Source organism: Bombina bombina, chromosome 10 (assembly GCF_027579735.1).
Source record: "Bombina bombina isolate aBomBom1 chromosome 10, aBomBom1.pri, whole genome shotgun sequence".
Classification (NCBI taxonomy): Eukaryota; Metazoa; Chordata; class Amphibia; order Anura; family Bombinatoridae; genus Bombina; species Bombina bombina.
This window is the reverse complement of record NC_069508.1, coordinates 23,809,647-23,837,146: the sequence shown is the minus strand read 5'-3', so window position 1 is coordinate 23,837,146 and position 27,500 is coordinate 23,809,647. Positions and strand designations below refer to the sequence as shown.

The 27,500-nt window shown below is 37.2% G+C and overlaps 2 protein-coding genes across 2 annotated transcripts in view; one reads left to right on the top strand and one right to left on the bottom strand.

Moving 5' to 3' along the window:
• PDC (phosducin) overlaps positions 1-8,913 on the top strand; it is a 13,172-nt gene extending 4,259 nt beyond the window's left edge. The window contains exon 3 of the mRNA XM_053693616.1: positions 8,392-8,913. Coding sequence (XP_053549591.1) covers positions 8,392-8,913 — 522 coding nt within the window. The remainder of the gene's footprint in view (positions 1-8,391) is intronic.
• Positions 8,914-16,581: 7,668 nt separating this feature from the next.
• The window catches only part of ODR4 (odr-4 GPCR localization factor homolog), a 42,785-nt gene continuing 31,866 nt past the window's right edge, over positions 16,582-27,500 (bottom strand). Inside the window, exons 10-14 of the mRNA XM_053693860.1 lie at positions 26,969-27,097; positions 23,461-23,545; positions 22,907-23,104; positions 18,582-18,686; positions 16,582-17,469 (exon numbers count right to left, since the gene is read on the bottom strand). Coding sequence (XP_053549835.1) covers positions 17,402-17,469; positions 18,582-18,686; positions 22,907-23,104; positions 23,461-23,545; positions 26,969-27,097 — 585 coding nt within the window. The 3' untranslated portion in view covers positions 16,582-17,401. The remainder of the gene's footprint in view (positions 17,470-18,581; positions 18,687-22,906; positions 23,105-23,460; positions 23,546-26,968; positions 27,098-27,500) is intronic.

Genomic DNA, 27,500 nt, shown 5'->3' with positions numbered 1-27,500 from the left:
AAGAAGTGGGGTGATAAGAAAAAAGTGCGAAAGCATAAAAAATAAGGAATTGGAATAATTGTGCTTTATACAAAAAAATCATAATCACCACAAAAAAGGGTGGGCCTCATGAACTCTTGCTAATATGAAAGAAATGAATTTATCAGGTAAGTTCTTACATAAATTATGTTTTCTTTCATGTAATTAGCAAGAGTCCATGAGCTAGTGACGTATGGGATAATGACTACCCAAGATATGGATCTTCCACGCAAGAGTCACTAGAGAGGGAGGGATAAAATAAAGACAGCCAATTCCGCTGAAAATAATCCACACCCAAAACAAAGTTTAAATCTTATAATGAAAAAAACTGAAATTATAAGCAGATGAATCAAACTGAAACAGCTGCCTGAAGTACTTTTCTACCAAAAACTGCTTCAGAAGAAGAAAACACATCAAAATGGTAGAATTTAGTAAAAGTATGCAAAGAAGACCAAGTTGCTGCTTTGCAAATCTGATCAACCGAAGCTTCATTCCTAAACGCCCAGGAAGTAGCAACTGACCTAGTAGAATGAGCTGTAATCCTTTGAGGCGGAGTTTTACCCGACTCGACATAAGCATGATGAATTAAAGATTTCAATCAAGATGCCAGAGAAATGGCAGAGGCCTTCTGACCTTTCCTAGAACCGGAAAAGATAACAAATAGACTAGAAGTCTGTCTGAAATTCTTAGTGGCTTCAACATAATATTTCAAAGCTCTAACTACATCCAAAAAATGCAATGATCTCTCCTTAGAATTCTTAGGATTAGGACATAATGAAGGAACCACAATTTCTTTACTAATGTTGTTAGAATTCACAACCTTAGGTAAACATTTAAAAGAAGTTCGCAACACCGCCTTATCCTGATGAAAAATCAGAAAAGGAGACTCACAAGAAAGAGCAGATAATTCAGAAACTCTTCTAGCAGAAGAGATGGCCAAAAGAAACAAAACTTTCCAAGAAAGTAATTTAATGTCCAATGAATGCATAGGTTCAAAGGGAGGAGCTTGAAGAGCCCCCAGAACCAAATTCAAACTCCAAGGAGGAGAAATTGACTTAATGACAGGTTTTATACGAACCAAAGCTTGTACAAAACAATGAATATCAGGAAGATTAGCAATCTTTCTGTGAAAAAGAACAGAAAGAGCAGAGATTTGTCCTTTCAAGGAACTTGCAGACAAACCTTTATCCAAACCATCCTGAAGAAACTGTAAAATTCTCGGAATTCTAAAAGAATGCCAGGAAAAATGATGAGAAAGACACCAAGAAATGTAAGTCTTCCAGACTCTATAATATATCTTCCTAGATACAGATTTACGAGCCTGTAACATAGTATTAATCACAGAGTCAGAGAAACCTCTTTGACTAAGAATCAAGCGTTCAATCTCCATACCTTTAAATTTAAGGATTTGAGATCCTGATGGAAAAAAAGGACCTTGCGACAGAAGGTCTGGTCTTAACGGAAGAGTCCACGGTTGGCAAGAGGCCATCCGGACAAGATCCGCATACCAAAACCTGTGAGGCCATGCTGGAGCCACCAGCAGAACAAACGAGCATTCCTTCAGAATCTTGGAGATTACTCTTGGAAGAAGAACTAGAGGCGGAAAGATATAGGCAGGATGATACTTCCAAGGAAGTGACAATGCATCCACTGCTTCCGCTTGAGGATCCCTGGATCTGGACAGATACCTGGGAAGTTTCTTGTTTAGATGAGAAGCCATCAGATCTATTTCTGGAAGTCCCCACATTTGAACAATCTGAAGAAATACCTCTGGGTGAAGAGACCATTCGCCCGGATGTAACGTTTGGCGACTGAGATAATCCGCTTCCCAATTGTCTATACTTGGGATATGAACCACAGAAATTAGACAGGAGCTGGATTCCGCCCATACCAGTATTCGAGATACTTCTTTCATAGCCAGAGGACTGTGAGTCCCTCCTTGATGATTGATATATGCCACAGTTGTGACATTGTCTGTCTGAAAACAAATGAACGATTCTCTCTTTAGAAGAGGCCATGACTGAAGAGCTCTGAAAAATGCACGGAGTACCAAAATATTGATTGGCAATCTCACCTCCTGAGATTCCCAAACCCCTTGTGCTGTCAGAGACCCCCAAACAGCTCCCCAACCTGTCAGACTTGCATCTGTTGAAATTACAGTCCAGGTCGGAAGAACAAAAGAAGTCCCCTGAACCAAACGATGGTGATCTGTCCACCACGTCAGAGAGTGTCGTACAATCGGTCTTAAAGATATTAATTGAGATATCTTTGTGTAATCCCTGCACCACTGGTTCAGCATACAGAGCTGAAGAGGTCGCATGTGAAAACGAGCAAAGGGGATCGCATCCGATGCAGCAGTCATAAGACCTAGAATTTCCATGCATAAGGCTACCGAAGGGAATGATTGTGATTGAAGGTTTCGACAAGCTGAGATCAATTTTAGACGTCTCTTGTCTGTCAGAGACAGAGTCATGGACACTGAATCTATCTGGAAACCTAAAAAGGTTACCCTTGTCTGAGGAATCAATTAACTTTTCGGTAAATTGATCCTCCAACCATGATCTTGAAGAAACAACACGAGTCGATTCGTATGAGATTCTGCTAAATGTGAAGACTGAGCAAGTACCAAGATATCGTCCAAATAAGGAAATACCACAATACCCTGTTCTCTGATTACAGACAGAAGGGCACCGAGAACCTTTGTAAAAATTCTTGGAGCTGTTGCTAGGCCAAACGGCAGAGCCACAAACTGGTAATGCTTGTCTAGGAAAGAGAATCTCAGAAACTGATAGTGATCTGGATGAATCGGAATATGCAGATATGCATCCTGTAAATCTATTGTGGACATATAATGCCCTTGCTGAACAAAAGGCAGGATAGTCCTTATAGTTACCATTTTGAATGTTGGTATCCTTACATAACGATTCAATATTTTAGATCCAGAACTGGTCTGAAGGAATTCTCCTTCTTTGGTACAATGAAGAGATTTGAATAAAACCCCAGCCCCTGTTCCAGAACTGGAACTGGCATAATTACTCCAGCCAACTCTAGATCTGAAACACATTTCAGAAATGCTAGAGCCTTTGAGGGATTTACTGGGACACGGGAAAGAAAAAATCTCTTTGCAGGAGGCCTTATCTTGAAGCCAATTCTGTACCCTTCTGAAACAATGTTCTGAATCCAAAGATTGTGAATTGATTTGATCCAAATTTCTTTGAAAAATCGTAATCTGCCCCCTACCAGCTGAGCTGGAATGAGGGCCGCACCTTCATGTGGACTTGGGAGCTGGCTTTGGTTTTCTAAAAGGCTTGGATTTATTCCAGACTGGAGATGGTTTCCAAACTGATACCGCTCCTGTGGGTGAAGGATCAGGCTTTTGTTCCTTATTGTGACGAAAGGAACGAAAACGATTATTAGACCTAAATTTACCTTTAGATTTTTTATCCTGTGGTAAAAAAGTTCCTTTCCCTCCAGTAACAGTTGAGATAATAGAATCCAACTGAGAACCAAATAATGTATTACCCTGGAAAGAAAGGGAAAGCAAAGTAGACTTAGAAGACATATCAGCATTCCAAGTTTTAAGCCATAAAGCTCTTCTAGCTAAAATAGCTAGAGACATATACCTGACATCAACTCTAATGATATCAAAGATAGCATCACAAATAAAGTTATTAGCATGTTGAAGAAGATTAACAATGCTATGAGAATTATGATCTGTTACTTGTTGCGCTAAAGCTTCTAACCAAAAGTTGAAGCTGCAGCAACATCCGCTAAAGATATAGCAGGTCTAAGAAGATTACCTGAACATAAGTAAGCTTTTCTTAGAAAGGATTCAATCTTCCTATCTAAAGGATCCTTAAAGGAAGTACTATCTGCCGTAGGAATAGTAGTACGTTTAGCAAGAGTAGAGACAGCCCCATCAACCTTAGGGATTTTGTCCCAAAACTCTAATCTGTCAGATGGCACAGGATATAATTGCTTAAAACGTTTAGAAGGAGTAAATGAATTACCCAAATTATTCCATTCCCTGGAGATTACTTCAGAAATAGCATCAGGGACAGGAAAAACTTCTGGAATAACTACAGGAGATTTAAAAACCTTATTTAAACGTTTAGATTTAGTATCAAGAGGACCAGAATCCTCTATTTCTAATGCAATTAAGACTTCTTTAAGCAAAGAACGAATAAATTCCATTTTGAATAAATATGAAGATTTATCAGCATCAACCTCTGAGACAGAATCCTCTGAACCAGAGGAACCATTATCAGAATCAGAATGATGATGTTCATTTAAAAATTCATCTGAAAAATGAGAAGTTTTAAAAGACCTTTTACGTTTACTAGAAGGAGGAATAACAGACATAGCCTTCTTAATGGATTTAGAAACAAAATATCTTATGTTAACAGGAACACTCTGAGTATTAGATGTTGACGGAACAGCAACAGGTAATGTAACATTACTAAAGGAAATATTATCTGCATTAACAAGTTTGTCATGACATTCATTACAAACAACAGCTGGAGGAACAGATACCACAAGTTTACAGCAGATACACTTAACTTTGGTAGATCCAGCACCAGGCAGCGTTTTTCCAGAAGTATCTTCTGACTCAGTGTCAATCTGGGACATCTTGCAATATGTAATAGAAAAAACAACATATAAAGCAAAATTGATCAAATTCCTTAAATGACAGTTTCAGGAATGGGAAAAAATGCCAGCAACCAGAAGCAATAAATAATGAGACTTAAATAATGTGTAGACAATAGTGACGCCCATATTTTTTAGCGCCAAAAAAGACGCCCACATTATTTGGCGCCTAAATGCTTTTGGCGCCAAAAATGACGCCACATCCGGAACGCCAACACCTTTGGCGCAAAAAAAAACGTCAAAAATGACGCAACTTCCGGCTACACGTATGACGCCGGAAACAGAAAAAAAAATTTGCGCCAAAAAAGTCTGCGCCAAGAATGACGCAATAAAATGAAGCATTTTCAAAAATTATCCCAAATATGAAACTGACTGTCTGAAATAAGGAACGTTGAACATCCTGAGTCAAGGCAAATAAATGTTTGAATACATATATTTAGAACTTTATATAAAAGTGCCCAACCATAGCTTAGAGTGTCACAGAAAATAAGACTTACTTACCCCAGGACACTCATCTACATGTAGTAGAAAGCCAAACCAGTACTGAAACGAGAATCAGTAGAGGTAATGGTATATATAAGAGTATATCGTCAATCTGAAAAGGGAGGTAAGAGATGAATCTCTATGACCGATAACAGAGAACCTATAAAATAGACCCCGTAGAAGGAGATCATTGAATTCAAATAGGCAATACTCTCCTCACATCCCTCTTACATTCACTGCACGCTGAGAGGAAAACCGGGCTCCAACCTGCTGCGGAGCGCATATCAACGTAGAATCTAGCACAAACTTACTTCACCACCTCCATAGGAGGCAAAGTTTGTAAAAACTGATTTGTGGGTGTGGTGAGGGGTGTATTTATAGGCATTTTGAGGTTTGGGAAACTTTGCCCCTCCTGGTAGGAATGTATATCCCATACGTCACTAGCTCATGGACTCTTGCTAATTACATGAAAGAAATAACATTTACGTGTTTGAAAAAGATTTATCATATGCAAGCGAATAAGGGAAAATTAACCCATACAATGAATGGAGAGCATCAACTTCGGCCATCACAATCCAACCATGGTTGTCAGAGAGATGGGTAGAGAACTTGACAATTCCATGGCCGTTGGTTTAGGTTCTGTAAGATCTCCAGCACCTCACCAGACTTTGTATCTTTCATAACTTGCTCATCCTTCTACTTCTCTCACCATAACCCTCCCTTTCTTATATCTCACATCCTACTTTACTATCTCTCATACGTCATCCCATTTCTTCCAAGGCCAAGTTTTAAATTCATCCTTTGCTTATTTTTCTACTCAGGACACCCCTGTGTCTATACCAGCTATAATTACAGGGACATAAAACACTTTCGGCTAGATTACGAGTTTTGCGGTAAGAGCTGCTAGGTAATAACTTGCAAGTAATTACACCGCTCACTTTCCTACAGCGCTGGTATTACAGGTTTACAAAAACCCGGCGTTATCAGGCAAGAAGTGAGCGTAAAGCAAAATTGAGCTCTATACCGCGCTCCAATACCAGCGCTGCTGAAAGCCGCGGTGAGCTGGTTTTACGTGCTCATGCACGATTTCCCCATAGACATCAATGGAGAGAGCCGGCTGAAAAAAAGCCTAACACCTGCAATAAAGCAGCGTAAAGCTCCGTAACGCAACCCCATTGATTCCTATGGGAAAACTAAATTTATGTTTACACCTAACAGCCTAACATGAACCCCGAGTCTAAACACCCCTAATCTTACACTTATTAACTCCTAATCTGCCGCCCCTGACATCGCCGATACCTACATTATACTTATTAACCCCTAATCTGCCGCTCCGGACATCGCCACCACTATAATAAACATATTAACCCCTAAACCGCCGCACTCCCGCATCACAAACACTAGTTAAATAATATTACCCCCTAATCTGCCGCCCCTAACATCGCCGCCACCTACCTACATTTATTAACCCCTAATCTGCCGCCCCAACATTGCCACCACTATACTAAATTTATTAACCCCTAAACCTAACCCTAACAGCCCCTAACTTTAATGTAATTAAAATAAATCTAAATAAAACCTACTATTAATAACTAAACAATTCCTATTTAAAACTAAATACTTACCTGTAAAATAAACCCTAAGCTAGCTACAATATAACTAATAGTCAACGAAGCTGGCAGAAGTGGTCCTCCAGACGGACAGAAGTCTTCATCCAGACGGCATCTTCTATCTTCATCCATCCGGCGCGGAGTGGCTCCATCTTCAAGAAATCAGGCACGGAGCATCCTCTACTTACGACGACTCTTCCAGAATGAAGGTTCCTTTAAGTGACGTCATCCAAGATGACGTCCCTTGAATTCCGATTGGCTGATAGAATTCTAAAGGTGAAAAATCCTATTGGCTGATGCAATCCGCCAATAGGATTGAGCTTCAATCCTATTGGCTGATCCAATCAGCCAATAGGATTGAGCTCGCATTCTATTGGCTAGTTAAAATAAATTCTATTTACCTAGTTAAAATAAATACAAACGTGACTGTAAAATAAAAATAAACCCTAAGATAGCTACAATGTAACTATTAGTTATATTGTAGCTAGCTTAGGGCCTATTTTACAGGTAAGTATTTCAATGTAAATAGGAATTATTTAGTTAATGATAGGAATTTTAAATTAGATTTATTTTAATTATATTAAAGTTAGTGAGTGTTAGGGTTAGACTTAGGGTTAGGTTTAGGGGTTAATAACTTTAGTATAGTGGCGGCGACGTTGGGGGCAGCAGATTAGGGGTTAATAACTAATGTAGGTTGTGGCAATGTTAGGGACAGCAGATTAGGGGTTAATAATATTTAACTAGTATTTGCGAGACAGGAGTGCAGCGGTTTAGGGGTTAATATGTTTATTATAATGGCGGCAATGTCCGGATCGACAGATTAGGGGTTAATATTTTTATTTTAGTGTTTGCGATGAGGGAGGGCCTTGTTTTAGGGGTTAATAGGTAGTTTATGGGTGTTAGTGTACTTTTTAACACTTTAGTTATGAGTTATATGCTACAGCTTTGTAGCGTAAGACCCATAACTACTGACTTTGAGTTTACGTTATGGATCTTGATGGTATTGGCTGTACCGCTCACTTTTTGGCCTCCCAGGCAGACTCGTAATACCGGCGCTGTGGAAGTCCCATTGAAAAAGGACTTTTTGAAAGCTGCGGTAATTACGCTGCGTTACGGCCAAAAAAGTGTGTGGTACAGATATACCTGCAAGACTCGTAATACCAGCGGCAGTGAAAAAGAGCCATAACGCTGCTCTTTCACCCATATCGCAAAACTCGTAATTTAGCCGTTTGTAAATACAAAACTACCAATAAATTAACACACAAGCTGACTTATTTTTCAATGTCCAGCTGTCACCACTTGCTTTGTTTGTAGGGGCCAGAGTAGACTTGATAACCACTATCAAGCTGTTAGCAAAACTTACATTATTTTGTCTGACCACCTAAGATGAGGCTGATTAGGAACAGATATGTGGCAGGGCTAGGCTTGTGGAGTATGCAGGTGTTCAATTCTTATTCTCAGAAATGAAAAACCCACAATCTTCAAAGTAAAATGTCAGGAAAAGGCGTTGAGATATATTATGAAAGTTTACTGCAATAGTTTTTTTTTATTACTATCATAATTAAACATTTTATATTACTATCTCATGGTGTTTCATGCGATTTTAAACCTCCATTATTGTTTTGTCTTTCAGATGAGCATGCAAGAGTACGAGTTAATAAATGACAAAGAGGACGAGCACTGTCTCAAAAAATACCGCAAACAATGTATGCAAGATATGCACCAAAGATTAAGTTTTGGTCCCAAATATGGTTATCTATGTGATCTTAAAAGTGGGGATGATTTTTTAGAAGCTATAGAGAAGGAACGTAAGAGCACTACAGTAATAGTTCACATTTATTCCGATGATATCAAGGGTTGTGAAGCTCTGAACGGCTGTCTAACCTGTCTTGCTATGGAGTATCCAACGGTAAAATTCTGCAAAATCAAATCAACCGATACAGGGGCCGGGGAACGATTCTCTAAAGACATTCTACCAACTCTATTGGTCTACAAAGCTGGTGAGCTCCTCAGCAACTTCATCAGCGTCACAGAGCATTTAAATGAGGATTTTTTTGCAGTGGATGTGGAATCATTTCTGAATGAGTATGGGCTTTTGCCTGAGAGAGAAACCCAAGGATTAGCCAGTGATAAGAGAGAGGAAGATATTGAGTAGATAAAGTAGCATCTCATGGGCAGAAGATCCTTGAAGGAATAGTCTAATGAAAATTAAACTTTCCTGATTCAGGTAGAGCAGCAATTTTAAGCAACTTTCTAATTTACGCCTATTATCAATTTTTTTCGTTCTCTTGGTATCTTTATTTGAAAAAGCAGGAATGTAAGCATAGGACCCGGCCCATTTTTGGTTCAGCACGTGGGTAGCACTTTCTGATTGGTGTCTAAATGTAGCCACCAATCAGCAAGTGCTACCCAGGTGCTGAACCAAAAATGGGCTGGCTCCTAAGCTTACATTCAAATAAAAATACCAAAAGAACAAAGAAAAATTGAAAATAGGGATAAATTAGAAAGTTGCTTAAAATTGCTGCTCTATATGAATCATGAAAGTTTAATTTTGACTTGACTATCCCTTTAATTTGTTGTAGTCAGGATCTATTTGAAATAGTAAAAACATTTATTTAAAGGGCTACTCACAGATTTAAACAGCAATGAAGTGAAAGGGTTCACCCTTATTGCTTTACTCTTAAGAGTATGATTCATTTTAATGTTACTAGTGCAACACGTCAGTTTACAACTCTTCTTTCTAGTATTATATTTGTTTGTGAAGTGTGTGAGGTAGAAGTACAGAGGTGCTCAGCAGACAGGAAGAAATGTAATGTATTTTAGTTACATTGTATCATTGTTGTAAAACTGCTTCAAGTGTGAAGCATAGGTGAGAATTTAGTTCCCAGATCACATGGCTACCTGATTGTCATTTCAGAATAGTGACAAATGAAGAAGCAAGCAATAGTCCTTTATATTTATTAGTTTAATGCAGATAACTCTTTCACTACCTTGTTGTGATACATCTGTATGTGTCCCTTTATGTGGCTGAAGACATATTCATGGTTATGTTAACCAATGTAAACCTGTTTTTTTCTCTCTCCAGTTTTAATTAGTTGTGATGAAATCCTTTATCAGAAATAAAGTTACAAAAATGGTAATTTATTGCATATGTGTTAATAACTCACTAGACATTCTTCAACATATGTCTGTTTACAAACTAAACAAATGGTTTTGTGTCTTTAACATCTTTATGGTAGTAATATTAATTAGGGCAAGATTTATCAATTTGCAGCGAACAGTATTTATGTTATGAACCTGTCAGCATCTTATTGCAAATTGTGGGGCAAATTTTTCCCCCCATATTTATCATTGCACAAGATGACAATCATACAAAACCGCCCCCCTACCCTCACGCAACCCATTGCTTGAGACTAGGGCTTGTCAATCACAGCGGTCGAATGAATCAGGGGTGATTTTCATCCGCCAACTCCAGTTTGACAGAGGGGGTTTATAAAACGAAAGGTTAAAACCACTGTTTAATAAATATCAGTTGCAGGTTCAAATGAGCGAAACTGCGACCAAGCGGGGCATTCACCCCATAATAAATCTTGCCCTAAAAGGATTTGAAAGCTAAAATTAAACTTTCATGCATAAGACAGAATGTGTAATTATAACAACTTTCCAATTTACTTCTATTATCAAATTTGGGTCATTCTATTGGTATCCTATTTTAAAAACCATACCTAAGTAGGCATAGGGGCACCAAAGCACTACTGGGAACTAGCTGTAACTTGGTGGCTACACACATCTACTGCTTCCTCAACAGTGCAGGAGTGGCCCAACAGGATATTTCCCAGTGGGCTGCCAGTGTCATAGGGCCACATCCTGGACAGATAAAGTCTCCCAGCCAGGTCTCTGCTATTGAAATCCTAAATGTTACGAGCTGGGGGGGCAGAAGCTGGGGCTGAGTTGGCCTTCAGAAATTTCCAGGGCCGGTTTGATTTCCCAGTCGTTCCTGAATTAGGGTTGCCACCTGTCCAGGAATAACCCAGACAGTTCGGGGTCTCCATTTATGTATCCAGGTTTGAAGCAGAGTCAGACCCAGAAATCCAAATGTCCAGGTTTGGTGGAAAACAGCCACTGCCAAAAAAGGGGACATTGTGCATTTGCAACACACTGCACATGCCTACAGTTATTGCCCTCTTTAGTGTGTGTGTCTATGTATGTAAGTGTCTCTGTGTATGAGTGTGTGTCTATGTATGTAAATGTCTCTGTGTAGAAGTGAAAGGTAGGGGAATAAATTGGCACTCTAGGCAGAGCTCGGGTAATATATATATGTCTCAAGTATACATATAATTAGTGCACCCTTTAGTAGGAATAAATGTAGGTTTTGAAATACATAAAGGAGACAACAGAAGTTGATTTAGATCCCTTAGATAACACCAGAATGTATATATGGTATCAGAATAACGATAACTGAAGTAAGTAGTACAAATATTTAATTAAAGGGACAGTATACACCAATTTTCATATAACTGCATGTAATAGACACTATTGTAAAAAAAAATATGCACTGATACTGATATAAATATCCAGTATACAACTGTTTAAAAACGTACTTAAATGCTGTCGGTTTAGCTCTGTTTAAAAGGTTAATGGAACACCCACTGCAAGTGGGAAATATCAGACCCCCCCCTCCCCCCCCTTTTGCATATGAAAAGACCCTTTACACAAACAGGAGCAAGCTGGAGTAGGTATCTGACGGTATTCTCCTAAATCTTTGGGGCTTGGTTAGGAGTCTGAAAATCAGAGCAATGTTATTGTAAAATAAGCAAAACTATACATAAAAAAAAAAAAAAAACTTTATGGGCTATATAAATAGATCATCTGCAAAACATTTATGCAAAGAAAAAATGAGTGTTTAATGTCCCTTTAAATACACATAATGTTATAAAACACATATAATAATACGTTAAAACTGAGAAAACGATCTGGAAATAGTATATAATGAAAAAATGATAAGTTAAAAAACAAGATGTGACCACATCTATAAAATTACCTCTATTCTAAAAATTCATCCTAAAGACACAGATAAAAAAGAGCGTACTAGCTATAAATATAAAAGAACGTGATCTTTATGACCTCAGAGTTTCTAAAAATTGCTGGTCTAAGAGGTATACATAGATTAAGCAGATTAAGGTACAATTCGATTGGAAAAGTGAAATTCAGTTTGGAAAGCAAATGTTTCCGTATATATCTATGGATGTTAATTGATATTCACCAATACTGATTTTTCAGTCTTTTTAGGATCACTTATTGAAAAGCGTAATGGTATATATATATATATATATATATATATAAAAAAATCAGTCTTTTTAGGATGCCTAGTAGAGAATCTTAGTAGTATATCCTTTTTTTCTGGTTTTTATAACCACTATGGTGAAAACAAAGAAAAAGCTTTTCCAGTTCGTATTAAAGCTTGTATATAAATGCTTTTTTAGTCTTTCTTTGCGTCTCAAATAGTGCTACGAACACCAAAGTCTATGTACTGACCGGTCAGTTTATTTTGTCAGATTTTCTTACCGGACCTTTGGATGGATATTTCTATGCCTCTGGCAGACTCGTTTGCTGTAAACTCACCACGCTGAGTTCTCCGTGACCCTTAAGCGTGTATGCAGTGTCTTCACTGCCTGCGTGTGTGTTTCTGGTCACCTGACCTGATCCGCCAATCGGAAGGCTGGTTATGCGCTCCAAATTCAAACCATGGAAATGTAGTGGTGAATTTGCTTGTTCAGCATCCAAACAGTTTGATGTTCTTTGAATTCCTGAATAACAAGTCACTTTGCTACGCGTTTCGGCAATTAATGCCTTTATCCTTCAACTGTGTGAGGGAGATCGCAGTATATCTTTTAGAGTTGGCTGTGAGCTCATAGGTATTAGTCCAGACTTGCCTACTTCGTTTTCCATAATAAATGTCTCTGTGTATGAGAGTGTGTGTCTTTGTATGGAAGTATGTCTGTTTGTGTGTCTATGTGTGTAACTGTGTGTCTGTGTGTAAGTGACTATGCGTATGAGAGTGTATTGGTTTGTGTGTCTATGTGTGTAAGTGTCTTTGTATATGAGTGTGTGTGTCTTTGTGTGGAAGTATGTCTGTTTGTGTGTCTATGTGTGTAAGTGTGTGTCTGTGTGTAAGTGACTATGCGTATGAGTGTATTGGTTTGTGTGTCTATGTGTGTAAGTGTCTTTGTATATGAGTGTGTGTCTCTTTGTGTGGAAGTATGTTGATTTGTGTGTCTATGTATGTAAGTGTCTCTGTGTATGAGTGTGTGTCTATGTATGGGAGTATGTCTGTTTGTGTGTCTATGTGTATAAGTGTCTCTGTGTATGAAAGTGTGTGTCTGTGTGTAAGTGACTGTGTATGAGAGTGTATTGGTTTGTGTGTCTATGTGTGTAAGTGTAAGTTTTACACACAAACTGCATATTACATTGACAAATAGATCGGGATATAATGTTATGAACCGAACTGTCAGTAACAACATTTATTTACGTCAACAGAGCGTGAAATTTGTAATTCAGTGTACAAGCTGCAACCCTTGTTGAATTTGTATGGGAGTATGTTGGTTTGTGTGTCTATGTGTGTGTCTGTGTATAAGAGTGTGTGTGCCTTTGTATGGGAGTATATTAGTTTGTGTGTATGTGTGTAAGTGTCTTTGCGTATGAGTGTGTCTTTGTGTTTGTCATTATCTTTTTGCGTGTTTGTGAAAAATGTATTTTGATTTCTGCGTCTCTTTAAGACACAATTGCTAAGTTTATCAATGGAAAGCCATTGGGAGCCAAGCTAAGTTTACAAAAGGAAACAATTTAGCAACGGATATCACAAGAACAAAACCTACAAATAAATCAAGACAACAAACAGATAAACACCACCACCCTGATCATGTACGTCTGCATTATCATTATGTTTTTACGTATAGTGAATATGAGAATTGATTTCAGGAAATTGATCATATTTGGGTATAAGTGCCAGATGCCGACCATTTTCAAAAAAAATGTATCTGCCATGATCCCAACACTCAGAAGTTCTTTAATTACTTTGAATACTTATAGACAAATTCAAACACTCTCTGGCACTGAAAGCCATTGCAATATATATATCCAGCATATACACACAGATGCCCTAAACCTTTTATGCGACAAGAGGTCTCACAAACCTGCGTAAGCTCAGAATTGTCTGGAATAAAGGGTCATAAGAGTCTAACCTACTAAGCTTGGATTACCATTTAAACATAAGGTCACAAATCCTTAGCAGCCAATAAAGAGCAGGCGCCAGTGGTGATGCACTGAGCTCTATAGTGTGATCTGTGGAATATCAGCCCCTTATGGTGCATTCAGATGTCATTCCCCTGTGTCTCAGGTGAACTTTCCAAAAATGTATTAAAGAGACAAGAAACTCATGATTCAGAGAATGCAATTTAAAAAAGTTTCCAATTAACTTATATCAGATTTTCTTTGTTCTCTTTGTTCTTTGTTGAAGAGAACACCTAGGTAGGTAGCATGAACGAATCTAGAGCATTATATGGCGGACGTTTGTGTAAACACTGCTGTCATATAATGATCTTCTAAATGTATAACAATGGTTAAAGTATTCTTGCAAAACTGATGCCTATAGTGCTCCTGACACCTGCATGCTCCTGAGCCTACCTACCTAATTGTCAACCAAAGGATACAAAGAGGACAAAGTCAATTTGATAATAGAATTAAATTGGAAAGTTTATTTTTAGATTTTACATTCTTTCTGAATCATTAAAGAAATATTGGGGGTTTCCCGTCCCCTTACGTCTTATCCTATGTGAAAGGGCTGCCCAATTGTGAAATACCCAGGCACATATGAATAAGGGAAACAAAAAAACAAATGTAAATTTCCTATGGACATTTGTACACTTGGATGCCTTGATGTGCTGCCAGTCTTGTGTTTATGTAAAACATGTGTGGCCTAAACCAGCTATTTGATCTGCAACATTTTGAAGAAAAACAAGTTTACAGAATTTTTGGCTTTTCTAGAGAGCGTGGGAAAAGCACAATAAATTTACACAAGACAAGAGGTGTTTACAATCCATTTAAATGTGATAATAGGCTTAGGGCTGACATACATTTAGTTTTTTGTGTGTTCTGTAACATGATGTAAGTATAATCTGGTTTTCTCCCATATCCTAGCGAAGCAGAACTAGATTATAATATTGGTGCACATGTGATCACACACTCGCACAAACAAGCACGCTTGCGCACAGGTGATATTTATCCGATGATATGGAATTTTCTGTTTATACAAGTTAAATGTTCTTGTATTAATGAGTTACATTGGTTCAAATCACTGTCAAAATAAAACATAACCGACACTCAGATCTTTTTGCTTAAAAATGTATCAAAACAATTGAACTCGTATTTAAGTGATAAATAGATTCGTTATCTAACACTATCACAGCCTATTTATCGTTTGTATATTTGTCCTGTTCTCGTATCAATATTTTCAGAATTAAAAAAAAAAAGTTTCAGAATTTTGTTTCCTGACATAAAGAAGCTGTTGAAACAGCAAACTTTAAGTCGCCTTCAAAAATGTCTGAATTAACATGTTTACATACTCACAAAGCAAAACGCCAACGGTGCGCGTGCCATAGCGGTTTACTGTAAATAACAGTTGCACTTTAATTTTACATTTAAAAGGACAACCTAGTGCAAAAAAAAATCACTATCAATGCTACAACTCTAGGGGCTCGATGATATAAACTTCGCCTGCTCAAAGCTTTTTTTTTTGCCGAGCTGGGATGATTGTAAAAAAGGGGCAGTCCCTGCGAGTGGCGAGATGGCTCCTATTAAAGGTATTGGAGCTCGCTGGATAGGGACACTTCGCTCCTTAGAGCGAAGTTAATAGGGAGCAGGGGGAGCACTTTAAAATTAAATCCTGCAGCCAATATAACTCACATGATTCTGCATTCTGCATAGAGCATCTTACATGTGCCTTTAATTTCGTATATATGTGTTTTTCTATTAGGGTTATAAGTATTTTGAGTGTTTTGAGAAAAGCTTGCCGCCTTTTAGTTGGCGAGAAAAAACTGAGATCTGCAGTGCAAAAATCTTTAAAGAATTACCTGGGATTAGAGAGGCATTTTCATATACGCCCATGGAACGCTCATGTTCAGCCCATTTTACGAAAAAACAATTACGCTTTACATTTTGTATTTATAAGCTCATATTTCTGTGTGATTTTTGCACATCCAGTGTACTACAATTACGATTTATGCTGTGCATATTTAATTTGATTTATTCCTGTGTAAATTACATAACAATTTAAATTTTTTGTTAAAATACAATTTTTGGTAAAGAATTTTCTTACGATTTTTGATGCACCTTAACAATACAATTTTTCCCTGAATTTTTTTATGTGAATGGATCAAATATTTGTTTTGTATGAAGTTTAAAATACAAATTTAGTGGCTTTAGATCATTCCACCAGGGAAATAGAAGGACTGGCGAGCATTCTTTAGTAATCTCGCCAGCCCAGAGAGCTTTCAATCATTGAGCCCTAGGTGTTTAAAACTAGTTAAACCTATATTTAATATAAATATTTTTTTTTAAAAATGTGATTGCCCCTGTGAATATGAATTAGGTCTATTTTGTACTGGGCTTTTAGCTTGTCAAAGCTCTGATCTGTGTGAGTATCAGTCTAAATTGGGCGCCTTTTTAATGTTTTATACATTTTACACTATGGAAGTTTCTTTCTGTTCTCTTTGAGACCGCGCTGAGGAATTATACGGACATTCATCAAACATAATAACGCACAGTGCACAGTGTTGTATTCTTTATTGTTGTATAACGTATTTAAGTTAGAACACTGTATTATATTACTATATAAGTTTTCACTCGTGATCTAGCCCTGCATGTCTAACCCCTGAGGGGGTTTGTTTTGTAAAGGTTAAAAAAAATGATGCTAAAGGGACTTAAAAGTGAAAATTAAAACTTTCATGATTCTGACAGAGCATGTCATTTTAAACCTCTCTTTAAATTACTTATCAAATGTAAGTTGTTCTTTTGTTCTCCTTTGTTGAAGAGCATACCTAAATAGGCTCAGAAGTGAGCACTATATGGCAGCAGTGTTTGTCTCAATGTTAGTAGCAATATTATACACTTTGAAACACTAGATGGCAGCAGCCATTACAACAAAGTAAAACATTAAAAACATGCACGCTCCTGAGTCTATCTAGATATGCTTTTCAAGAAAGGACACCAAGAAAACAAAATAAATGTGATAACAGACTTAGTTGTTAAAAATTGCATGTCTGAATCATGAAAGATTATTTTTTACTTTTATGTCCTTTTAGTATAAAACAAAAAAAGCAACGAAAAAACATTTTTATCAGCAAATTAAAGTTTCTTTTAAATTACCGGATCCTGATATTAACAGCGCAAATGCTAAATGCCATAAAAACCTTAAGGCAATTTTATTTTTTGGATTACAGTTAAAAAATCTGCCAGTTTGAATAAAAAACTTTAATAAGCAAATAAAGATTTTGTATTACAGGACAAAGAACGCTTTATAGAGGGTGTCATTAATAGCGAGAAACAACATTACGTATATACATTGTAGTGTATCTTGGATTTCGCTGTTAATCAAGTAGATATTGAAATGAAAATAGTGCAGCTATAACTGCAACAACCACAGCTATCAGTATGCCTGCAAGAAAAAGAAATATGAATATTATAGCACCAAAATAAATAAATGAATGCGCAAACAAATAAGAAATATATATATATTGCTTCTGTCTGAGCACTGTATGGGAAGAAAATACTAAAGGATATTGTTCAAGACGAAGCTTTAAATACCTTGAGGCTTTGCTCTGCATTAGCTTTTGGCATATAAGATGCAGTGAAATATAAGTTTTTACAATACACATAATAAATGGTCAATGAAAAGGGAAGGAATGTATCTGATGTAAACTGTGACTGCTTAGAGTGGCATAAAGACAAACTACTAACCATTAAAGGGCCATAATACCCAAATGTTTAAACACTTGAAAGTGATGCAGCATAGCTGTAAAAAGCTGATTAGAAAATATCACCTGAACATCTCTATGTAAAAAAGAAAGATATTTTACCTCAAAAGTTCCTCAGTAGCCACCTCCCATTGTAAAGGATTTCTAAGCAGCATTTTAGTGTGTCTGTCCCGGGACAACTGAAAGGATGAGCATCGTGAACTCTCATATTATTTCACCAATCAGGTAAAGGAAGCTTACTATGAAATCTCATGAGAGTTAAGTCAAATCTCATGAGATCACAGTAAATGAGTTCATGACCTCAGCACTGCTGATGCTGATTGGGTGCTGTTCATTTCTTCATTTTTTTAATTTGTTTACCTGCAGCTGGGAGCAGCTGAGTATAACTTTTTACACAGAACTTACTCTGCTGAGCTGAGGAGATTGTGAGGTAAAATAGCTTCCTTTTTTACATAGAGATGCTCAGGTGATATTTTCCTGTCAGCTTTTTACAGTTATACTGCATCAGTTTCAAGTGATTTAGCATATGAGTATTATGTCCCTTTAAGCATTTGGAATATAAGATGAAGGATAAAACAGTGACTATTATATGCCACAATTTTATTTACATGTACAACAACACAGATTTTACAGTTTCTTTCCATGCTATTTTTTGCCAAGGGATTATCAATAACTGTAAGGCTTTAAATAATATGAAAATAATACAGCTGACTAGTAAAACATATATGTTGAAATCAGCAGTTTAATGTGTTTCTGTAGGGAATGATCACACAAAATAAAGAGACAGACATACTCATTCTGTGAGAACTTCTCAAAGATGCTGGATTCTTTTTCGATGTGTCTGGTTGATCAATTTTTAGATTTTCCAAGCAAGGAATGTCTGTAGCCAACTTCTCTTCTGTGATAGTAAAAAAAAAGTCTGTTAGAGGTTTTAAAGTGCTTTAGTACCCGAGTATGCTTTGCTTGCTGTCAGAATGTGCCGCGAAACAGGTGACACACAGTTATAAAAATACCCAGAGGCGTAACTAGAAACCACAGGGCTCAGGTGCAAGAATCTAAGAAGCCCCCCCCCCCAAAAAAAAGTGAATTTGATACATATCTTTTTTTCTTTTTCTTTTTTTTTAAACATGTAACACAGAAAAAAAATGTGAATCAGATTACATGTCTGCAAAAGGAGGTACCCTGTGTCCACAGTCTGTGAGATGGTATAACCCCTATTACTGTATATAGTGACACTGTTTAACCCACCAGTACTGTATATAGTGAGTCAGTGACACAGTCTGTAATCTGCCGGTGAGATGGCTGGCCTGACCCTACCCGCCTCAGTATATAGTGGTACTGTATAGTGACACTGTTTACCCCCTCCCCCCATGCTGTAGTAACAAGGTCTGTAATTTGCTGGTTCCACAAACATACACACACACACACATACATACATACACACATAAATAAATACACACACACACACACACACACATATACATACACACACATACATGCATAAATACACACACACATAAATAAATACACACACAGTCACATACATACATACACACATAAATAAATACACACACACACATATACATACACACGTGCATAAATACACACACAGTCACATAAATACACACACATACATGCATAAATACACACACAGTCACATACACACACACACATAAACACCAATGGGTAAAACAGAAATACTAACCCCTGTAGTCAGAGACACTAGTGAAGCATCATGTCACACTCACATGATATCAGTGCAGGCAGTGGCAGGCAACGTTTTTTATTTAAAAAAAAAAGTTTTTATTTTTTAAGCTGGGCCCCCCTGCGACCTCTGCACCCCCTGTAGTTTCGCCCCTGGAAATACCGTCCTTAGGATAGGAAGATTTAACTGCAAGAAATTACCAAATACTTCTGTTCCAAACGTAACGAACAACTGAGAACTGAGGAATTTTGTAAACTTTGGGCTTTTATTTCTCAAATTTAATTATTTTTCTTATGAACATAAAAGGGAAAATAATCACATTGAGATTGTAATATAAAATGTTGGATTATATGTAGTAAAAAATATACTTTCATTATTTATTTTGGTGCCTTTTATGGTTATCTAAAAGGGACAATGTAAAAATGGACACCGCTTAATCAGAGCCAGATTGGCCCACCGGAATTTTTCCTGGTGGGCTGCCGGCGTCACAGGGCCACATCATTTTGGCAGTAAGGTCCCGGAGCATGCTTTGTACTCATGCATAGCGCATTTATTTAAGGGCCGCTCAGCTCCTGCTGAGGGTGGGGACAGTAAGTGGCCCCTTAGAACAGAAGACTACGATGGCAGGCAAGGTAAGGCGGTGCAGGCTGGGCCGGGGGGGACTGGAACCGGTCTTCAAAAATTTCCAGAGCCGGTCTGATTTCCCAGCCTTAATATGCTTCCAGTGACTTGTTGTACCAGCTGAAGAATATACAATGTATAGGAAATGTCTCCTTTATGTTTATTTTTGTATATAAGATTGTTGAATTTGCTACTTGAAACCACAACTCATTAAAATGGGTTGAGCTTGGAGGGAGATCAAATTGCCTTATATTATCACTCACTCCTTATACACACACACAAAGCCTCCTTATCTCTGTCTGTATACCAAAGCTCCATATTTCTAGAAAACTGTTGAAAATTAACAATCATCTCTCCTACCCCTACCCAGAAATGCAATTTCTTCTGCCGTTTATGTTTACATAGCTTTCTATAGCCAATTCTTACATATTATAATGTTCAGATACAACAGACAAAAGCAGCTATTTCAAATGCCAAAATAAAGTTAAAAAAATATTTTAATCAATTTAAAACACTGCAGTAGGTGCACCCATCATAGATCATCATCCCTTACAGACCATGTATCGTCTTTTATATATTTTGAAAACGATCCTTTAAGACGGTTCATGAGCAAGATACTGAACTTGAGAAACAAATGAGCAAGCAAGTAAATGCACCACAACACAATAATAATCTTTACCTCATTAAATGTAGTTTACTTTACAATATGTGTTCCACGTATGAAACAGAAGTACATTCCTGCAGCTGTGTTATGCACTCAGGCACTGATTTTATACACAGAAAATCTAATGCTTACATGAACCATCCTGACCTATAAACTGACACGCACATACCAGCTCACACTGTGATTTATTGGGATAGAAATGAATATCTAAACAGCAGGACAGATGTGGCTTCTGGATACATAAAACTACAAACATGTTTAATAAACTATGGAAAGGACATAAATTTGTTCATCTTTGTAGCTAAGCAGAGAAAACTACTGACAGGAAGATATCTCTATATCCTGGCCCCATGTGCTGTGAGGTTCCTTATCTCTATGATAGAAGGTCTTAGTGAGAACCTGACTTACTGTTTTGTGATAAAAGGATATCTACTAACGCGTTTCGCTAATCAGTGCTTCTAATAATAATGTTTATTACACATATGACCTTTAGATAATTATTCTTTTACAAATTATGCTTTCACCCTCTGAATTTACACGTCACCTGCACCCCTTATGGATGATCACCTCTTACTGATCATTTACCCTTTCATTGCAACCCTCATAGATCAATACCCTTTATAGATCATACTCATTTCCTTTCAACCCTCATAGATCATTACCCCTTATAGATCATATCCATCTCCTTTCAACCCCCATAGATCATTACCCTTTATAGATCATATCCATCTCCTTTCAACCCTTGTAGATCATTACCCCTTATAGATCATACTCATCTCCTTTCAACCCTCATAGATCATTACCCCTTATAGATCATACTCATTTCCTTTCAACCCCCATAGATCATTACCCCTTATAGATCATACTCATCTCCTTTCAACCCCCATAGATCATTACCCCTTATAGATCATACTCATCTCCTTTCAACCCCCATAGATCATTACCCCTTATAGATCATACTCATCTCCTTTCAACCCTCATAGATCATTACCCCTTATAGATCATACTCATCTCCTTTCAACCCTCATAGATCATTACCCCTTATAGATCATACTCATTTCCTTTCAACCCCCATAGATCATTACCATTTATAGATCATACTCATCTCATTTTAACCCTCCTAGATTATTACCCTTTATAGATCATACTCTTCTCCTTTCAACCATCGTAGATCATTACCCCTTATAGATCATATCCATCTCCTTTCAACCCTTGTAGATCATTACCCCTTATAGATCATATTCATCTCCTTTCAACCCTTGTAGATCATTACCCCTTATAGATCATACTCATCTCCTTTCAACCCCCATAGATCATTACCCCTTATAGATCATACTCATTTCCTTTCAACCCCCATAGATCATTACCATTTATAGATCATACTCATCTCATTTTAACCCTCCTAGATTATTACCCTTTATAGATCATACTCTTCTCCTTTCAACCATCGTAGATCATTACCCCTTATAGATCATACTCATCTCCTTTCAACCCTCATAGATCATTACCCCTTATAGATCATATTCATCTCCTTTCAACCATCGTAGATCATTACCCCTTATAGATCATCCACTCTTCTCCTTGCACTCCTAATAATTCATCACCCCTTTCAGATTGTCCACTGTCCCTGCACCCCTTATAAATAATTACCCCACCCACCTGCTCCCTGCACTCTACGCCCCTCATAGATCATCACCTCTTACAGATCATCTACCCTCTCCCTGCACTGCCCATGGATAATCACTTAATACAGATCATAACACCTTCCTAGCAGCCTTTATAGACCACACAACCTCTTCCTGCACCCTCACAGATCATCCAGCCTCTCTCTGCAAACTTTATATATCATAACTCCTTACAGATCATCAAACCTATCCCTGCACCCTATAGATCTCCTTGTTATCTACTCAATAAAATGAGAACTTTTTACACATGACTGTCCTATCACTCATTATTCTCCATTCTTCTAGAACTACCTAGACAAAAGATAAGCTGAACAACACTCTAGACAAGGTACTAGACACTTTGAAGAGAAGACACTTCAAGGAAGTAGAAATTGAACGATGACACAAATATGAAACATATACAGAAGTAGAGAGGACACTATAGAACACAGCATACACATTACCATTATTGGTCTCAGTATATTTCTCCTCTGCAAAGACCAAGCCATCACTTTGCACATCTTGGTCCAACATCTCCAGGAAACGCTGGTGTAAATCTTCAGCAGTCTCATCCCCAAACGCATAATCACAAAGCGTTACATTGCTGCCAGCAATGGGAACAAACACTCTCTGAGGAAGGAGACACAACTCCTGTTCATCATCTAAATAAAGTAATTACAATAAAAGTGAGACAAGTTTTATTTGTAAGTTGGATACAGAAGAGAAGAAGGTAAAGAGGCTATACTGTGACAGTGGCAAATTACGTGTAAAGGACAAGACAAGCAGGAGACATTACATGGACTTAATTAAAATCATCTTCTATTTAATAAAACTTGATACTAAGGTGTAAAACTACAAAACACAATACAAACAGGACGAAAAGCAAAAGGACATTCTCTTTACAGCCTTGCTGGCCATAGTTAAATGATGTAAGCAATTATTCCCAGTGCCCCACAGGACCAAAGTAACTATCTTATTGAACAAACAGGTGCATCATAGTCGTGCTTAAAACTCGTACCATTTTGTGGGCCATTAAGCAGCAAATCTTCAAACAATATTTCACACCGGTTTGAGACTGTATCTACGAGGTCTCTTTTTAAAACCTAGAAGAGAATACAAATTATTTTCAGCTATATTAATAATATACTTGAATAAGCAATGTCATTAATGAATGACCATAAAACCTATTTGGCATCTACGTACTTTTACAGCTGGATAGGATGAACCTAAACAAAGAAATTTTATATTTGTCAAAGATTTTTAGGAACCAGATGAAAAATGTTGAGATCATATTCTCCCAAGTTTCAGCAATTTATCACGGTTTTTATCATAAAGAAAAATATGGTGTATAGATATTCACATTTTATGAATACAACAAGATTCTGGGTAAACACATATAAAAAGTTTCTAAAAAGGAGTTTCTGCAAACGGTCTAAATGCAGCTGTAACATGGGAGCAGCATATTTTATTGCCCATAACAATAGAGTTATTTCACTTAGGGACACGAATATAACACAAAAGAATTATATCCGGTGTTATGTAGAATTTACAATCCCACCAACCTTTCATCTATTTCACCTCTTCTATGTGTGTCTGATTATAATCTGGTGGGACCCAGACACTAGCACTAAACAAGCCGCGTAAAGCTAACACACGCACACCAACCAAGGTTTTATTTATCGTGTTAACTGCTTTCCAATTTTATTGTTTTACACTTGTGCAGAGACAGATTTTTGTTGCAAGGTAGCCATTAGCAACTCCGAACCGCTGATATCTTTACTCTACACCTCAGCAGCAGTATTGATACCATCTATTGCATCACTGTGGCACTTTAGGATTCGTACCCAGATCCTATAAGTCCACCCCATACGAATCAGCTATTAATAAAAGGGTAGTTCCTGCAAACACGTTGTGAGTGATTACCCATCACCTCCACTTATTATCGCATAAAGATAGAAGCCGTATAAAGCTAACACACGCACACCAACCAAGGTTTTTATTTATCGTGTTAACTGCTTTCCAATTTTATTGTTTTACACTTGGGCACAGACAGATTTTTGTTGAAAGGTAGCCATTAGCAACTCCTTACCGCTGATATCTTTACTTTACACCTTAGCAGCAGTATTGATACCATCTATTGCATCACTGTGGCACTTTAGGATTCATACACAGATCCTATAAGTCCATCCCATACGAATCAGCTATTAATTAAGGGTTAGTTCCTGCAAACACGTGAGTGATTACCCATCACCTTCCACTTATTATTGCATAAAGATAGAAGAGAAATTGTACGTTTATCGGAGCCAAATACTATTTTCTTATTTTGCATCACGGAATCTTACTGATATTTATACCTCAGTTCAGTTATCAATGTTTGAAGTAGTATTCAATTTGTACTTGCACTGAGACCCTAATATATTATATTTTTATTACTTTTATCCTATTAGTTTTTATTGTTAGGAATACTATTACCGCTTAAGCGTTTTATTGTATATTGTGAATTGTTAGTACATAGATCCATGATGCTCTGATCATCAATTGTAACCTAACCATTTACATTGTATCCAAGATCTCTGAATAAATTGTAAAATCATTTTTTATTACACAGTGAAGTTTTATATTTGACTCCATTAGGACCCCGCCTCTACCAATTGGCACTCTGATACATTTCTAATCCTGAAATACCTTTACTGTCATAGGCCTAGTGAAATACCTATACTGCCATAGGCCTAGTGAAATACCTATACTGTCATAGGCCTAGTGAAATACATATACTGCCATAGGCCTAGTGAAATAACTATACTGGCATAGGCCTAGTGAAATACCTATACTGCCATAGGCCTAGTGAAATAACTATACTGTCATAGGCCTAGTGAAATACCTATACTGCCATAGGCCTAGTGAAATACCTATACTGGCATAGGCCTAGTGAAATACCTATACTGCCATAGGCCTAGTGAAATACTTATACTGGCATAGGCCTAGTGAAATACCTATACTGTCATAGGCCTAGTTTCCATTAAGTCAAAGTTTTAGATGTATACTGATGTACACAGACTCCTGGTTATGTAATGGGTCTTTCATATGCAGGGGAATTGGGAAGGGGAACTGTCTGCCTGTTCCTGTTTCCCCAGCCCCTTTTAGACGGTGTCCCAGCCTAACCTCATCAACAGAGCTAAACTGGGAGCTTCTAAGTAAGTTTTAAAAGGTTTTATACTGGATGTTTATCTCAGTATCTATGCATCTTTATAGTAGTGTCTATTTCATGCAGTTATATGAAAATTAGTGTACACGGTCCCTTCAAAGGGATAGGAAAGTCAAAATTAAACTTGCATGATTCAGATAGAGAATGTAATTTTAAGACACTTTTAATTTCACTTCTATTTTCAAATGTACTTTGTTCTCTTGTTATCCCTTGTTGAAAAAGAATATGCACATATCTTACACAAGTGGGAGCTACTTCTGATTGGTGCCTGCACACATTTGTCTCTTGTGATTGGCTAACTAGATGTGTTCAGCTACCTGCCAGTAGTGCAATGCTGTTCCTTCAGCAAAGGATAACAAGAGAATGAAGCAAATTTGATGTGAAGTAAACTGGAAACTTTTTTTAAATTGTATGTTCTATCTGAATCATCATGGAAAATCTTTGGGTTTCACGTCCCTTTAACCAAGTACTCGTGCTCTTCCTCAGGCTTTCAGTAGTACTAGAAATGAAACCCAATTTTTTTCTTTCATGATTTACATAGAGAATGCCATTTTAAATACATTTCCATTCAACTTATATTATCTGATTTGCTTCATTCTTCTGGTACTCTTTGCTGAAAAGCATACAAAGGTAGGCTAAAGTGCAGCTGCTGATTGGTGGTTGCACATATACGTCTCTTGTCATTGGCTCACCCAATGTGTTCAGCTAGCTCCCTGTAGTGCATTGCTGCTCCTAGTTAAGGATTCCAAGAGAATGAAGAAAATTTGATAATAAAAGTATATTGGAAAGTTTGTTTAAATTGTATGTTCTGTCTGAATCATAAAAGGTAAATAAATGTTGGGTTTAGTTTCCCTTTAAATGGTATCAGAGAATAATTCTGGCTAAAACAGTGCAATAGAAATTCCTTATAATGGAGACATTTAACTATTGGCCATATGAATGATGGGTAATATAAAGGTTAGCGAATAGGAAATAGTGCGCGTGCAAACTGTGGATTAAAACGGGCATAAACTATTAGCGTTTGGCCGCAAGAGGGTTACAAAACAAGCAGTTACATCGAGGATGCCAGATATCTACTTTAAAATGACATTTTAAATGTTTGTTGTTAAGAAATAGTCAACATTTATACTACGAAAGCTGCTGACGTTTTGATGCAGCTGTTTTTGCCAGAAATACCTCAGTAAAAAAAACAAAAAAACATGATCATCGGACAACATGACTTTCACAAACAACAATACATTTTGGTTTTAGGATGAATATCATGCTTACATAAGTCGCTGCCATCTAATTATTTTAGGAGGAAGCACCCGTCAGATCCTACCTGCACAGCGTCTCTGACCTTTGGTTTGTTTGTATGGACATATGCTCGACATCTAACAATTCCTTTAAAGGTTACCGACGATTTGCAGACCTGAACTAGAGCTGTGGATCGTGAGTCATTATTTGTGAGCTGGAAAATAAAGAGAGACAGTTTAACATCCCACATTGTCAGCATTTAATGTGTCAGACTCATTGCAATAAAAAGTCAAATAACTAAAGTATGAATTTGTTTCTTGCTGACTCTTCTGAAGCAGTAACTACACCATGTGGCAGGAACGAGATTTATTGCAAAGAAGATACTAAAACATCTTTTTTCAGCATAAAAATACAAAATTTAATAAGCATTTTGTGAAAGCTCATATATAAAGTACTGTGCAAAAGCCTTGGTCCACCATTAGATTTCTTGTTTTAGCAAAGTTTTAATGACCATCCATATTATTTTTTTCAGTCTCTTTATTAAGATACAAACAGAAAATACAAGAAATATGTACACAAAATATACAAAACACAAATTTCAGAACAAAATGGCTCCT